We start from the raw sequence: 15,263 nt of genomic DNA, 5'->3' as shown, positions 1-15,263 counted from the left end.
AGGAAGTTGCTACAAGCCACTTCCACAGTGACTAACTTTAAGTTTTATCTCCATTTTTGAAAAATAGCCAAGCAGCTTTTTACCATTTTTGGAGCCAATCAATTTTTATAGCTTCCCATGAATTAATTTCATTACTTTAACTTTCCATTTTTATTCTTTCCTCCTCATCCTCAGAGCGTTAGAAAATCCCTATAAATCCCAAATTCACACAAACATCTAAAACACTGTGTATATACCATACATCTGTGTTAAAATGTACATTTTGTGTGATACCAATGAGTCAAAATCACTGTGAATAATTGTGAAACTGCCTAATTTATCATCATGTTAATAAGCCTGTAAAATAAACATGTACATACTGTAAACGCTGTGTTTTTATTGACATTTAAAATCTATTCTGACGTCAAGAACCCACTACAAAACAGGGAACTGTAACAATTAATTAAAATAAAGTGATCTCGGACACTTAAAAACTCAATTCTAGATGGCACCTCTGGCAACAAACATATTAAAAATTAATAATTAATATTTTTGAATATTAATCACCCCTTGTTCCCCTACAACAATAAAAAAAAAGGAAATAGCACATGCATACTAAACTACTGGGCTCATGAGATAATCTTATTTTGTAACTAATAGAAGACCAAGGAACTAAAGCTAATAACTGTATAACTGTGACATTGACTAAATATAAAGATCATATAGATGCTAATCACCTATGATTTTTTAAATTACTAATTACAATTATCTGTTAATTGTATTTATGTATCTATTTTGCACAATTAAAAAAAACAATACATAATATTGCAGAGAGAAACTAACTGCAGAGGCAGAAAGCTCAGAGCTTAAATATTCTTTTTCAAATAAAAACACCACAAAACTGTCTCTAAACTTTCACTTTCTCAAATATAAATCTAGTTCAAATAAAATGCAGTATAAAATATCTGAGCTGGTGCATTTTGTCACCAATAAAAGTAAATTAATGCACAAATAAAACTCATTTTAGAAGAAAAAAGTCTGAGGTAACCAGAAATGTATGATATAAAATTGGGGTCACGACCTGAAAAAGCTTGTGAACCACTGCCTTACATCCTGATATGAAGAGTGAATGGCCTTGTTTTTTACTATCATTTATTTTTTATTTTCTGTTACTGTTAATTTAGGGTTCATTACACATTACAGAATATGAACATTCATTGTCTCCTTTTCAGAGTTTTGTACATTGAAGTATTTCAATAAAAAATACATTTCAAGTGAAAAATAAAGGTTTGAATCCAACCTGGATGTATCTCAGGTATGGGTCAGTGTGCACTTAAACCCCTGGTCACCAACACGGTGCCCGTGGACCTCAGGTAGCCCACATGGACCATGTGTGGGGCCCTCAGGCCTATTCCAACAGCAGCACTAGTCACCAGTTAAGTCCATCTAAAATGTGATTTACCAGCTTCAAACTCACACAGATTAATTCAGATGTAGTCAGAGCCTTAGTACAGTTAAATACTTAGTCATAAAATAACTATATATAAATGTTTATTTTCACTGGAACATTGAGACAATTGTTCAAGTATCACAGATAGGATTTCACTAAAGATGCTGCAGATTTGGTGTTTAGATTTGGATGTTTTTTCTAAAAAATAAATAGTTTTAAAATAATAAGTGGAGTTTTATAAAAGCTTGAATAATTGTTCTAAGAACATTCTTTGGTTAGTAAAAGAGTAGTTAATGGCTAGTAAAAGAGTAGTTAATGGTTAGTAAAAGAGTAGTTAATGGCTAGTAAAAGAGTAGTTAATGGTTAGTAAAAGAGTAGTTAATGGCTAGTAAAAGAGTAGTAATGGCTAGTAAAAGAGTAGTTAATGGCTAGTAAAAGAGTAGTTAATGGTTAGTAAAAGAGTGGTTAATGGTTAGTAAAAGAGTAGTTAATGGTTAGTAGAAAATGTGGTCAGGCCACCAGGATAACCACGTCTCAAAACGTTTTTACTTCTAAGTTCCAACTGGTTCAAAACATTCACAGGTCCTGTAGGATATGTTTACAATGATCATAGTTAGTCTCTGGATTGATTTAGATCATGAAAACAACTTTTATTTAAAGTGTACCTCTCGTTTTGTTTCTCTGTGATGTGCTAGCTTAGCAAGATGGATGCCAGAGAAAGAAAACCAGTGAAGAAGAAAGCTAAAGTGCATTAGTGCACTACCCTCTGGTGAAACTTAGAATTACACTTCATTCGCTTTAACAGGTGTTTGCATCAGATTGCATTTTAGGATAAAACTGGCAAAAATAACAAGATTACATTTGTATTTCACAGGAGGAAGAGTTCATTCAACCATCATTTATAAGAATTTAAAGGCATTTACAGGAAGAGAGAGAGTGATATTAGTCTTAGATTATCACAAAGGTCAGAGGTCATGATAACCACAAAGAACACTTACATCTTTTAGAAAGAAAAACACAGTAAAAAGGTTTTTCTAATAGATTGTAAACAGTTCTTAGAATGTTCTGTAAGAAGATGATTTGATGATTAGAAGAAGAAGAATCTTCAGAATTCACCAACATGTAGGAAAAGCTTGTCCATCAGGAAGAACAGTTTTCCTCTGTTGACCAGCGTTCCTGGTTCTATTTGTTGGGCCTATTATAATGTCCTTCATAGACATATGTTGGGAGTAAATGTGTGACATGACGTATGAATTCCATCAGTGAAAGTGTGAGAGTGTTCAGGAAGCTTAGTTTAGCATGTACGCACTACAAGTTACAGACACAAAGGACAAAGTCAGTGTTAGACTGACATCCTGTCCATCATCTATTCTGACCTGTGCTCCATGTGAGCTGAGATAGGAAGCAGCACATTGAACCAATGTTGAGCACCATTTATCACAGGGTTGTCTTTTATTTTTATCCAAGGGGCCACGTGAGAAACAACATGTGTTTGAGGGCTGAACCAATAAGCTGAGCTACATTATGTTAAATATGAATTTCATCTCTTTATAGATGCAGACAGGCCTGGAGTGGCTAATCAGGAGGACTGGGACCTGCCCCCCCAGTGGGAGGGTCTGATGATTGAGCTGTAAGGGTCGGTGTCACGGACTGAGTTTACCTCGTACTGAGATCAATTATGAGTATATATGTGTATGTAACCCTAACTCTAACCTTAACTTAATCCAATAAACAAATAAAACACGTATCTGTTCACTTTGAAAACAAAAATAAACAAAACTGAATTATTATTTTTTAGCAAAAATTCATTTTCCGTAGTGTGCGGTATTATCATAAATGATCTCAGTATGAGGTAAACTCAGTCCGTGACACAGGTGTTCTAACACTCAGATGATCACGCTATAGAAGTCACTGATCCTCCACTGGCAGCTCTTAACTTTTTTTGCTGACTCATTACATCCATGCACTCTGTCAGTTTCAGGGGTGTCCAAACTTGGTCCTGGAGGTTTTAATGTGTCCCTGTTCCAACACAGCTGGGAGACTCGTTAGCAAAGCTACTTCAGGATATCAGACGTGTTGGAGCAGGAACACATTGACATCCTGGTATAGACATATAAACTACAGATACACACCATCAGCCTTGAATCCCTATTTAATTATGCTTTAAAAAAAATATAAGAATCTGATTTAAAACCCAATTTGTCTGAATATTTAATACATTTACTGTATCTTTGCATTTGATATGATTTTCCATCTTGTTTTTAATAAATGAAGCAAGTGATTAAATATAGATGTAGTTAGTGTAGTGGTCATGTTCTAAAGACCTCATGTCCATCCATTCTAGTTCTCTATAAGTGATGCTGATATAAATACATTTAATGAATTATGACAAATAGAAGATGTTTTTTCTTTGCAATGTATTAATATAGAGCTGTATTACTGTTCTAAAATATGTGATAATAGTCCAATTGTTTTAAAAAAAGGTTGCACTTTTTTACCCTTTTTTAATTTATTTATTTTTTTAGCATTATGTCACAATGGGGGGCTGAGAGTTTTTCATGTTTCTACAGTAGAAAAGGTTTGTAACCATTGCCTTCATTGAGAAGTGTAGATTCTGCTATTGTTGAAAAGGACGTGTTGTATAGACTAATGTTGGAGATGTGCACTCATCTTTAAATAATTCTACATTATTACCTGCACCAAATTGAAATGTTTTAGAACAATCCACTGAAATACAAGACTTTACAGAACAGCATGCTATTGTAGATTCAACATGTAAGTTTATAACATGATTATTTGAATAATATGTTTTGATCTAAAGTGGGCGGGTCTGAGGTATGAAGCTCCAGGGCTGAAAATGAGTCCCACTCCGGCCCTGGATGCAGATGCCTCGTTTTGATGAGATGTGATTGTTGGGAGTAAATGTGATGATGAAGCAATGAAAAATAAGCTGAACAAAAACATCATTTATTCAATTCAAATTCCCTAAAACAACAGGATTTACTTAAATTACTGGTATTTCAGTTTCACTAAACCAAGATGAAATAATGGAGAACACAGTTCAGACTTAGACACAGTTTAAATATGACTTCCTGTTTTTTCTGATTTGATTTGATATAATGAAGCTGGATGTTTGGCACATGTTAAACAAGCCTTGTTGTTTCTGTAGCTCATCTATAAAAGCTTTGGATGTGAGTGCGTGTTTCTCATCACATCTCTGTGTGTTTAGTCACGTACACTATTCATTTGGTTGACGACACATTTTTGTCTTAGTTTTCGTCAACCACATTTTTCTAAGTGATCAATGGTTATTTTAACCTTTAAAAATGCACAAAGACTTATGTATCTTTTAGTCGACTAAACTCAAATGTATATTAATGTCATTTAGTGAGCTAAAACTAGACTAAATCTAAAATAGACCTGATGACTACATTTAGAATAAAAGTTGCATTTTAGTCAAAAGACTGTGACTAAATAATTTGCTGTCAAACTAACACTGGTCACATGTGAGGATTTATGCCTATTTTTATTTGTATTCCTCTGACTTCAGATGAAAAAATACTTTGTTATTCATGATTTTTTTAAATGTCTGCATTAATTTTACAGTTAAACTAAAACTCTTTATGTTATTGACGTGCATGTGCACAGTGGAACACTAAGTGGTCTTGATTTATGTGCATGTAGGTTACAGAATATACATTCCTATGCAAATAAACACCTTCATAATAAAAGCTTTGCTGTTTTAATCTCCATATGAAGTACATTTATTTTATTTTTATTTGTTCTTTTTCAATAACCCTTAGTGGGCTTATTAGGGGCGGAGAAAGAACCTGATGTGGTTCAAGGGTCGTGAAATACTGATAGACAGAATGTCAGTGATCCAGTTGCTTCCCTAAATCCTTTAGTGACACACAGGGGCGGAGCTAGAAAAAAATCAATGGGGTGGCAAGAGGGGGGCAGGAATGTTTTAGAGGTGGCAACATATGGCAGACGTACATAAAGTTTACTGAATTAAATCGGTTTATTAAGAACAAGAAAAGTTAACACAAGTAATTCTGATTGCTGAGCTATATACATCACTTTTTTATAAAACATATACACATACATACATTCATATCAGGTGATCATTGAGCAGGTTTGTATTGGCTCACTAATGAGCATCAGAGGAAGTCATCATATCAGCTGAATGTGATGATTTGAAAACTGTCCTTGGAGAATTAGGAAGTGAAAAATGTCTGCAGGCTAAACAGTATGTTGCATCTTTGGGTTGTGAGTATTCTACCCAGTGAGAACAGTCTAGAAGATAGAGTGGAGTAAAGAACCAAACTGCATTACATCACAACTAATTACACAATATAACAACTAGTAAAAACACAATCATTGATTAGTTATAGCCCTCAGGCTGTTATAACACACCAATGTTTTTGCATATATAAACACTGTTTTAATACAATAAAAGCATTTTATCTCGAATGTCAAGACAAATACTAGAACCTCTAAATGTCTTCTCAACCCATGCATGAGGCTGTGCTGCTGTGACAACATGCTACATGGGCAGCTTTAAGGACAAAGAACAACTTAAAACTTCAATACAACTTAAAAGACTAAAATATAAAAACGTTGGATGAGACCTGACAACATCTATTTGCTTTAACATGGTATTATAAACAGATTATAACCAATGGTGGCACCAAGACCTTGATTATAGGTGGATGTATAGGCCTGTTAGCTAAATCTATCTGTAAAAGCAAAGAAGGTCTGTGTGTGTGCGTGCGTGTGTGTGTGTGTGGAGCGAATATCTCCCCGACGAGGTAAGAGTTCGACCTGAAACTTAGTCGACGGCTTCCAAATACCCCGAGTGTGTGTATCTGTTATTTTGGAGTAATTTGGTCATTTCCAAATGTTTATTTTAATGTTATTTCACTTCTGGACGGCCCCGAAATGAAACCAATTCAACTTTTGACCGCGGGATGTGAGGGGGCGCTAGCGCACAATCTATATCTGTTTCACTGCACAACTCCTCACCTGAGCAAAAGTCACGTGTGCGGCCAGAGCCAATCGCTGCGCACACAGCCAAGCAGACATGGACCGTAAACACAGGAGTGAGAGAGAGGAAGACAGCTTAGACCGAGACATGGAGCTCTCTGAATAGATCATTTGAAAACGTCAGCCACTGGTGAGTCTTTTACAGACAAGTTTTCCAACCTGTTCAATTCTCCATCTGGAAAACTGCAGATCTCTGTGGTGCCGTGCATGGAAGCTAAGCTCTGACCACTCGGTTCAAAGGTAAAAAAGGATTTTTGTTTTTTTAAAAAAGACAGCCGAATTGTACATAATACTTTAATTTACTTACTCACTCATGTAGTTTGGAGCTTTACGTTTTGTTTTGCGCAGTTTTGTTACTTTTCTGATTGGCGCTACAATGTCTATGGAGTTATCAGCATCTCAAACATTTCATGGGAACACACACGGTATTTATTTATTTATAATAAAAATATACTAAATGAGTAAAATAAAACAAAAAACTAAACAATATATATACAAAAAGAACACACAATTACTCCACAATCACACTATAATGGCAACCAAAAACAATTATACAAAAAATACACAAAAAGACAACTGAACAACACACAGCTGATGCGCGTGCACAGAGTAGATGGATGTAGACACACACACACACACGGCTGATGCACGTGCACGAAGTAGATGGATGTAGACACACACACACACATGGCTGATGCGCGTGCACGAAGTAGATGGATGTAGACACACACACACAGCTGATGCACGTGCATGGAGGAGATGGATGTAGACACACACACACACGGCTGATGCACGTGCACGGAGTAGATGGATGTAGACACACAAACACACACAGCTGATGCGCGTGCATGGAGGAGATGGATGTAGACACACACACACAGTATTTACAGTATAATAAAAATATACTAAATAAGTAAAATAAAACAAAAAACGACACAATATTTATGCAAAAAGTACACAAAATGACAATAGAAATGCATAAAAATATACAAAAAACCTCCAAAAACACACACAATTACTCAAAAAAACATACATTACAGAAAACTACACCAAACAACAACAAACATATGAAAATGACTCAAAATACATAAAACTAAATATTTATACAAAATAATAATAGAAATGTACAAAACTACACTAAAAAAGATACAAAAATACACAAAATGATTCCAGAATCCCTACAATGGCAACAAAAAACAATAATTATACAAAAAATGCACAAAAAGACAACAGAAAGATACAAAAATACACATAATGACTCCAAAAACATACATTACAGAAAAATACATCAAACAAAAAAAATATAAAAATGAGTATAAAAAAACAACAAACACATTTATCATGCACATGTCCCATAAAATTAAACCAGGGAAATTGCACACGCTATTTTAGTTTGCACCTGCAAATAAACCCCTTTATAACACTACAGAGTACAGCGTATGTACACTATGTACATCCAACCTTCAAACACATACTCATTTGGCCATAATTGACAACTCTACTTATGCTCCTACATGAATACATACTTGTGACGGGCACTGTACTAGTAATTAAAAAGTTGAATAGTTTAAAAAGTTGAAAAGTTATTAAAAAACTTGTATGACTAAACACCACATATAACATCTAAAGTGTAGTCTGTAATTCTGGCTTTTAGTTTCTATAATCAACATCAGATTAATTCTGATCTGTAAATTGTTAAAAAGGATTTGATTCCATAAACATATTTTTCATATTTTTTTAATTTCTTCCTAACATTTCATTTACAGTTCCCCAATTTCTAGCATTATTTAAATTAATACATCTAATCTTCCTATGATAATATGACACACATTTAATCACAAAAGACAGCTTTGATCAGATCAGTGTTGACAGGTTGTCAGGGCAACTCAGGCAAAAATGGAAGCTCAATGTTGACAGGTTGTCAGGGCAACTCAGGCTAAAATGGAAGCTCAATGTTGACAGGTTGTCAGGGCAACTCAGGCTAAAATGGAAGCTCAATGTTGACAGGTTGTCATGGAAACTCAGGCTATGATGAAAGCTGCAGAATCTCCTCGTGCACCGTCAGACTAAAGCTTTAATAATATCGATTAACCAGCAGATGTCACCAGTGAGCAACGTTTGAGACCAAAGTGAGTTTCTAATAATAATAATGTCAACTTTAATGACTCATTTTATGATTTTCCACTACTTCATTTTCTAAAGATACTCTAATCATCATAACAACTATCTAATATATTTTAATGTGTATTATCTTTTATTAGAAAATATGCTTAAAGTTAATCTTTTTTGTTTTGAGGGATTTTCATTGAAAAGTGATTTTTATTTTATTTTATTAAAATGTGAAAGGTAAACTGCTTTCATTAATCTGTACTCGTAATTATTGATAATTTCTGACATAACATTAACTTATAATATAGTATTCTGATTACATTTTAAATTTACATATTGATATTCAATTTTGTTTCCCTGTTTTCTTCCAGAACTTTAAGGAATTTGAGTACATGATGGGTGAGTGTGTCAATAATCTAATAACATTTTTCACCTTGTACATTGATATTTAGATGAAACTGATCAGCCACAGTATTATGAATATTATATTGAGCCTAATAAAGTGTGCTTCATCTTTTTTCTAACACAAGCTGCCATGATATATGAATGACCATTCTATGATAATTATGTACTTACTTGTAATGTAGACTATAGTTTTATTTCAGTTATTGTTTTATCAATTATTTTTGATACCAGAAATGTTAACTGGAGCCTTTGGGAGGAACTAAATGTATGCATAATAACAGGCAAACAGCTCCAGGTTTGATAAATGTGAATTCTCACTCTGAATTATGGATTTGCATTTCCTCCTCCAATATTTTGCGGCCCACAGCTGATCCGCCCACATTGCATATTAATAAGAGGAAAAAAACATGCTAAATGCATTGTGCACGCTATGTTTCATGTTTGCATTCCTGATTGCCTGAGGTTTGCACCGTTTATCAGCGTACGTAGTGACGTTTACACATGGTTTTACTTTAGCTGCTATTCTTTAATAAATCCACTCCATAATGTATCTCAGAATGAAAGGAACATTTCACCCAGAATAACAAAGTGTTTCTGAACAGGATTACAGACTAAACCTTAACAGATGGAATCACTACATCCAACATGTGGTTTTTTAATCTGATATGCAGGACGTAATGAAACTGTTCCTAAGCAGAAGTAGCAGATAATAAAACACATTTAATGCTGACACCATCCTCCTACTAAAAGTCTTTTATACATTTTATCTTCTTTGAACAGTTGATCATGTTGCAGGTGATGTTATAACTACTTGATTTAACGGCGTGTATTTGTCCTCACTGTCAGACGGTGAAGAGAGAGCCTGTGAAGGACCAGATTCTATGTATGTGAAGCTGATTTCCTCAGACGACCATGAATTCATTGTGAAAAGAGAACACGCCCTGGTATCAGGGACAATCAAAGCCATGTTGAGTGGGCCAGGTAAGGAAACAGCACTAAAGAGAGCTTTTCTGATGTCTTGAAGACTTTTTCTAAGGAATCTTTTTATTAATGAGTGTAAACATTAGACAATGTTGTATCTACTAATGTTCAATCTGTTCAGAGTCACAGGTGTTGTATTTTATTGCAAAGCACACACAGATTAGAAGTAACAATGGGTCTGGATATCATTTGGGATGTTTGACCTTCTGTGACTTCATATGCAGGACAAATTGCTGAGAATGAAACCAACGAGATAAAGTTCAGGGAGATTCCCTCTCAAGTCCTGTCGAAGGTCTGTGAGTATTTCACCTACAAGGCCCAGCACACCAACAGCTCCACAGAGGTACCCAACTTCCCCGTCTCTCCAGAGATCAGCCTGGAACTGATCATTGCTGCAAACTTTTTGGATTGTTAAAGTTGAAAAGAAAAACATCAAATAATCATTTATCAAAGTGTCTTTTTTCCCTTTCCAAAAAATATTGCCTCGTTATCATGATCCCAGTATAGTTTATTGTTCAGTGAGCTTTGTATATCATAACATAACATAACACTGACATTATGATAAACCCATGAGCGTGTGCCTCTGAGCGTGCTAGGCAGTGGAGGTCTAGTGGTTGAGGAAACAGGCTCACCTGGTCTATCATTGTGGGATGTTGATCAGTCCCTAATACTTATTGATCCTGACTGGGTGCTACACCATGGCTGCCCACTGCTCCTCAGGGAGGGGTTTCATTACAGAACACATTCTGTGTATGTAGCTTTACAATATTTGTCATTTAACACATCTCATTTGGGATGATTATAAACCAACCATTATCATACCTTTTTTCCGTGTATTATTACAGAAGTAGAATTACACAACAAACAACATCTCATCAGACGGCTCAGCTTTAGCGCTTGGTCACTATTAGCAAAACAGCTACTAAGCAGAATGGCAAGTAACACAGTACAAATACTTTGTTACTTACTTAAGTAGGTTTTTCAGGTACTTTGTACTTTTAGAAGTGTCTTTGTTTACTTTGTTATATTTACAACATAAATGTTGGTACTTTCTACTCTTTACATTTCCCAAAAAGGGTCGTTACTTATATATATATATATATCAGTATATATATATATATATATATATAAAGTTATATTAATCAAAGCCACAAACGTCTTACTAAAAATATTTTCAAAATAAAAGACAAGCATTTTTTTTTGTGATAAATAAAGAATAAAGGCCTCTGTAAAGTGTTTAGTGCTGATGTGTTGGAGTCTGTGTGACTGGTGGTGGGTAGTTAAACATGTAACTAACCCAGTGGAGGGTTTAGTTAGTATCACTAGGGCTTTTATTGTTGTGAGAGAGCGGTGTGCAGTGTTTACATTGTTTAGCAGGAGTTTATTGGTGATCCAGTTAAAACAATACAGGTCAGTGTCCGCATAAATCAGTGACAAACAAACAAAACTAATGGATAAAACATTCTTGTGCTTTTATTTTGAAGTGGGTCAATTGAGCAAAAGAGGATAATGAATGGGGGCGCACGGTGGCTTACAAGTCCGCCTCACAGCAAGAAGGTCCTGGGTTCAAGCCCTGGGGTGGACTTGGGTCCTTTCTGTGTGGAGTTTGCATGTTCTCCCCGCGCTGCGTGGGTTTCCTCCGGGTACTCCGGCTTCCTCCCACAATCCAAAAACATGACTGTAAGGTTGATTGGAGTCTCTAAATTGCCCATAGGAGTGAATGGTTGTCTGTGTCTGTGTTGCCCTGTGATGGACTGGCGCCCTGTCCAGGGTGTACCCCCGCTGGAGATTGAGAGCCGGAGATTCGCACCGCCAGACCCCCGTGACCCTGATAAACGGGAATAAGTGGGTATGAAAATGGATGGATGGATGGATAATGAATGAACACATCTAACATAAAGATTAAGGTAATTATGTTTCAAATTTAGTCAAATTAAGTATACTATCCAGTGTTTACCAGTTATATTAAAAAAAAGATTTTTGCTCGCTTTATATATTATACAAACCTTTTCAAAATAAAATAGTAACATGCTGGCTTTGTGATAAATATAAATAACACTGTTTAAATAAAGCCAGTGATGTTTGGTTGAATTATTTACATTTTATTTTTTATTGACAGATATTTTAACTTATTTTGAAGAACAACAGGTTTTACCGCTGGGTGGAGCTGCTTTATATACTTGGGTTGGACGGTTCATTGTAAAGATCGATGACTTTGATTATTTGTTGTTTGCTACCTCTTCCCAGTTAAAGTGTTTCAGCTGTGGGGTGGAGGGACACCTCATTAGAGCATGTCCTGATCAATCTGGTTTTAGATCAATCCACTCCACTGAAACTGCTCTTCTGAAAGTTTCTAGTGGCGTGATGATGTCACTGACTCTGGTCGTTACACAGTTTTAGTTTTACTTGATCTGACAGCTGCCTTTGATACTGTAGATCACAGTATACTGGTTGATCCACTCAAATCTGAGATGGGTTTTCTGGTACTGTTCTCCAGTGTTTTATCTCATACATTAATGGAAGAACCTTTAATGTTGCTATTAATGATGTTATGTCCAATATGTCCAACCTGTCATGTGGAGTAGCCCAGGGCTCTGTTCTGGGGCCTGTTTTGTTTTTATTGTATCTAATGCCTCTTGGTCGGTTGATCCGTGGTTTTAAAAATGTATCTTATCATTTTTATGCTGATGATATCCAGTTGTACTGCTCCTTTAATGACTCAGAGTTTCACTTTTTATCAGAGATCTTAGATTGTATATCCTGTATCAAAAACTGGCTGTCATCAAATTATCTCCAGATAAATTCAAACAAAACAGAAACTCTGATTATTGCTCCTGATAAAAACATCCTCTAATTAAAAACTCTCTTGGTGATCTGGACTCATCTGTTAAAACCAGCCTCAGAAACCTTGGGGTTGTTTTTGATCAGTCCATGTCTTTGGAGGGACATTGTCGTCAATTGACTAAAAACTGTTTTTACCACCTGAGAAATATCTCTAAAGTGAGGCATTTATTATTAAAATCAGATCTAGAACTGGTCATACACACATTTATATCATCTCGTATTGACTACTGTAATTCTGTTTTTACTTGTTTTAATAAGTCGACCCTAAACAGACTCCAGATCGTTCAGAACGCTACTGTCAGACTTTTAACTGGTGCTTCTAGAACATCCCACATCACCCCCATTCTTGCTACTCTGCACTGGCTTCCAGTTAAGTTTCGCATAGAATATAAAATATTAGTTCTCACGTTCCGAGCATTACATGGTCAGGCCCCTAAATCTATCTGGGACTTGTTGTGCCCCTACTCATCAGGGCGATGCCTTCGGTCTTCAGGTCAGGGTCTCCTAAAGACCCCAAAAACTACATTTAAAACCAGAGGAGACCTGGCGTTCCAGGCTGTAGCTCCCAGTCTCTGGAATAACCTGCACCAGTCTCTCAGGGAGCTCAACTGTGTGGTCACTTTTAAAAAACTGCTAAAGACTACACTTTACAGTAAAGCTTTTAGTTACTGGATTTTAATTTTTATTTATCCTTTAATGTTTCTGTTCTTATGATGTTTATGCACTCTTGTTTTATTATTCTATTGTGTTGCACTTGTACTTTTACCACAACTCTGTACAGCACTTTGTGATTTTATCTGCAAAAAGCGCTTTATAAATAAACTACTTACTTACTAAATAAACTTCTTACTTAAATCACTATCGCTTTTCTGATGCCGTCATTATTTATGCCACATACGATTCTGTCGCGGATCAGTTCATCATTTACCTCTCCAAAGTGGCAACTTTTGGCTTATATTTTTAAATCACTGATGAATGATTCGATAGTCGCACCTTGTGCATTTCCATTGTCTTACTGTGTTGTGGATTACACACTTCCCTTATTTGAGACACTCAGGGTTTTCTCTTGACTCAGCTGGGACGAGGACGGCTCCATCGACACCTGGCGCCCTAACTTCTGTGGTGTAGACGAACAAACGCTCCCGTTCAATGACTTCTGCTCCAGCAAGATTGAAGAGGATATAATCCTTGGTCTTTGCAGGTTTGTCTGAGTGAACAGCCTCAATAAAGATGTCATATTCTCTTTCAAACACACGCCAGTTCTCAGCAATGTCTCCCTCAAACACGAGCAGGTCGGGTCTCCGAAATCCCTCCGCCATCACGTTAGCCAGCTGTAATGCTTTTCCTTCCTTCTGTCTAGAGGACTTGCACAGAACGGTGTTATAACTCACCGGCGACAGGCTCGGTATGTCTTCTGACTCCATGTTGGAATGTGTGAGGAGTCCACTGTGAGCATTTAGTTGGTTTATTCACAACTTTACAACGTAACTGCATCTGTGGAACGACTTACAGGGGATTCTTTTTCGGAGAGGTGGAGCATGTGCACTGATGACTAGTACGGCAAGCGATAAGGAATAATCATTATAACAGAATGATTTACACTTGAGTTTGTGACCAATTTTAGTTTTTATTAAATTTGGGAAAAATGTGTGGAATAGATTTAATAATTATGCAGTATTTTGGAAAAGACAAAGATTTATTTTTTAACAATTTGTGATTAAAAATGACTGCAATCATTAGATAAAAGCGTGGGAAAACTGTGTGCTGACATTTGACAACAAAAACACAAAATGAGTGAAAAACTCCAATGATTCTATTACGTTTCTTAAGGAACATGATTAACATAAATGTCCAGTGGACATTCATTGACCAATTGTTGCTATAACGCTAATATGTCTAAAAAATCTAAGGACTATTCTTAGATATGAGGAAGTGATGAAATAAACTGCAATGGCTTTATTTGACCACCAGGAGGCAAACTGTAAGAGCAGCAGCTACAACATGACATTCCTTTACGACACATAAGTTTCATGTTTGACCACAGGGGGCGCTCTGTTTCAGTGAGCCTAGGATACAACACAAAGTTTATGTTGGAAATAACATTCTGTTGTTCATCTTTCTGAGCTGGTTAAAGAAATACAATAGAATAGAATAGAATAGAATAGAATAGATCTTTATTGATGGTAAATTCACTTGTTACAGTAACACGATTAAACAAGAGCAGACGGTAAAAAACCAAAGTAAATGTCAACATAAATGTATTTATTCCTTTCATGAAAATACAAACCAACATAGATTCTCCATGTACATCAAATAATATCACAGTCCAAATGAAACAAATACAAAATAACAGTGGAAAAATATAAAAACTGTAAGTCAGACATAAATGTACAAATGAAAAATTAATTAAATGGGTTTCAGCTGCATCTCCAACAGCTTGAAGTAAATG

The 15,263-nt window shown here is 35.7% G+C and overlaps 1 protein-coding gene across 1 annotated transcript; it reads left to right on the top strand.

Moving 5' to 3' along the window:
- The first annotated feature begins 8,496 nt into the window (after positions 1-8,496).
- LOC114460029 (elongin-C-like) lies at positions 8,497-10,385 on the top strand. Its single transcript, XM_028442070.1, has 4 exons — positions 8,497-8,604; positions 8,956-8,983; positions 9,836-9,970; positions 10,195-10,385. The coding sequence occupies exons 2-4, from the start codon at positions 8,977-8,979 to the stop codon at positions 10,383-10,385; spliced, it is 333 nt and encodes a 110-aa protein (XP_028297871.1). The 5' UTR covers positions 8,497-8,604; positions 8,956-8,976.
- The last annotated feature ends 4,878 nt before the right edge of the window (positions 10,386-15,263 follow it).

This window comes from Gouania willdenowi, unplaced genomic scaffold (genome assembly GCF_900634775.1).
Source record: "Gouania willdenowi unplaced genomic scaffold, fGouWil2.1 scaffold_376_arrow_ctg1, whole genome shotgun sequence".
Lineage (NCBI taxonomy): Eukaryota > Metazoa > Chordata > Actinopteri > Blenniiformes > Gobiesocidae > Gouania > Gouania willdenowi.
This window is presented reverse-complemented; position numbering and strand designations above follow the sequence as displayed.

Bases quoted from the DNA above. Each gene is read 5' to 3' on its own strand.
- LOC114460029 (XM_028442070.1), top strand. The intron at 9,971-10,194 runs GTAAGGAAACAG...CTTCATATGCAG, and splicing joins AGCCATGTTGAGTGGGCCAG to GACAAATTGCTGAGAATGAA.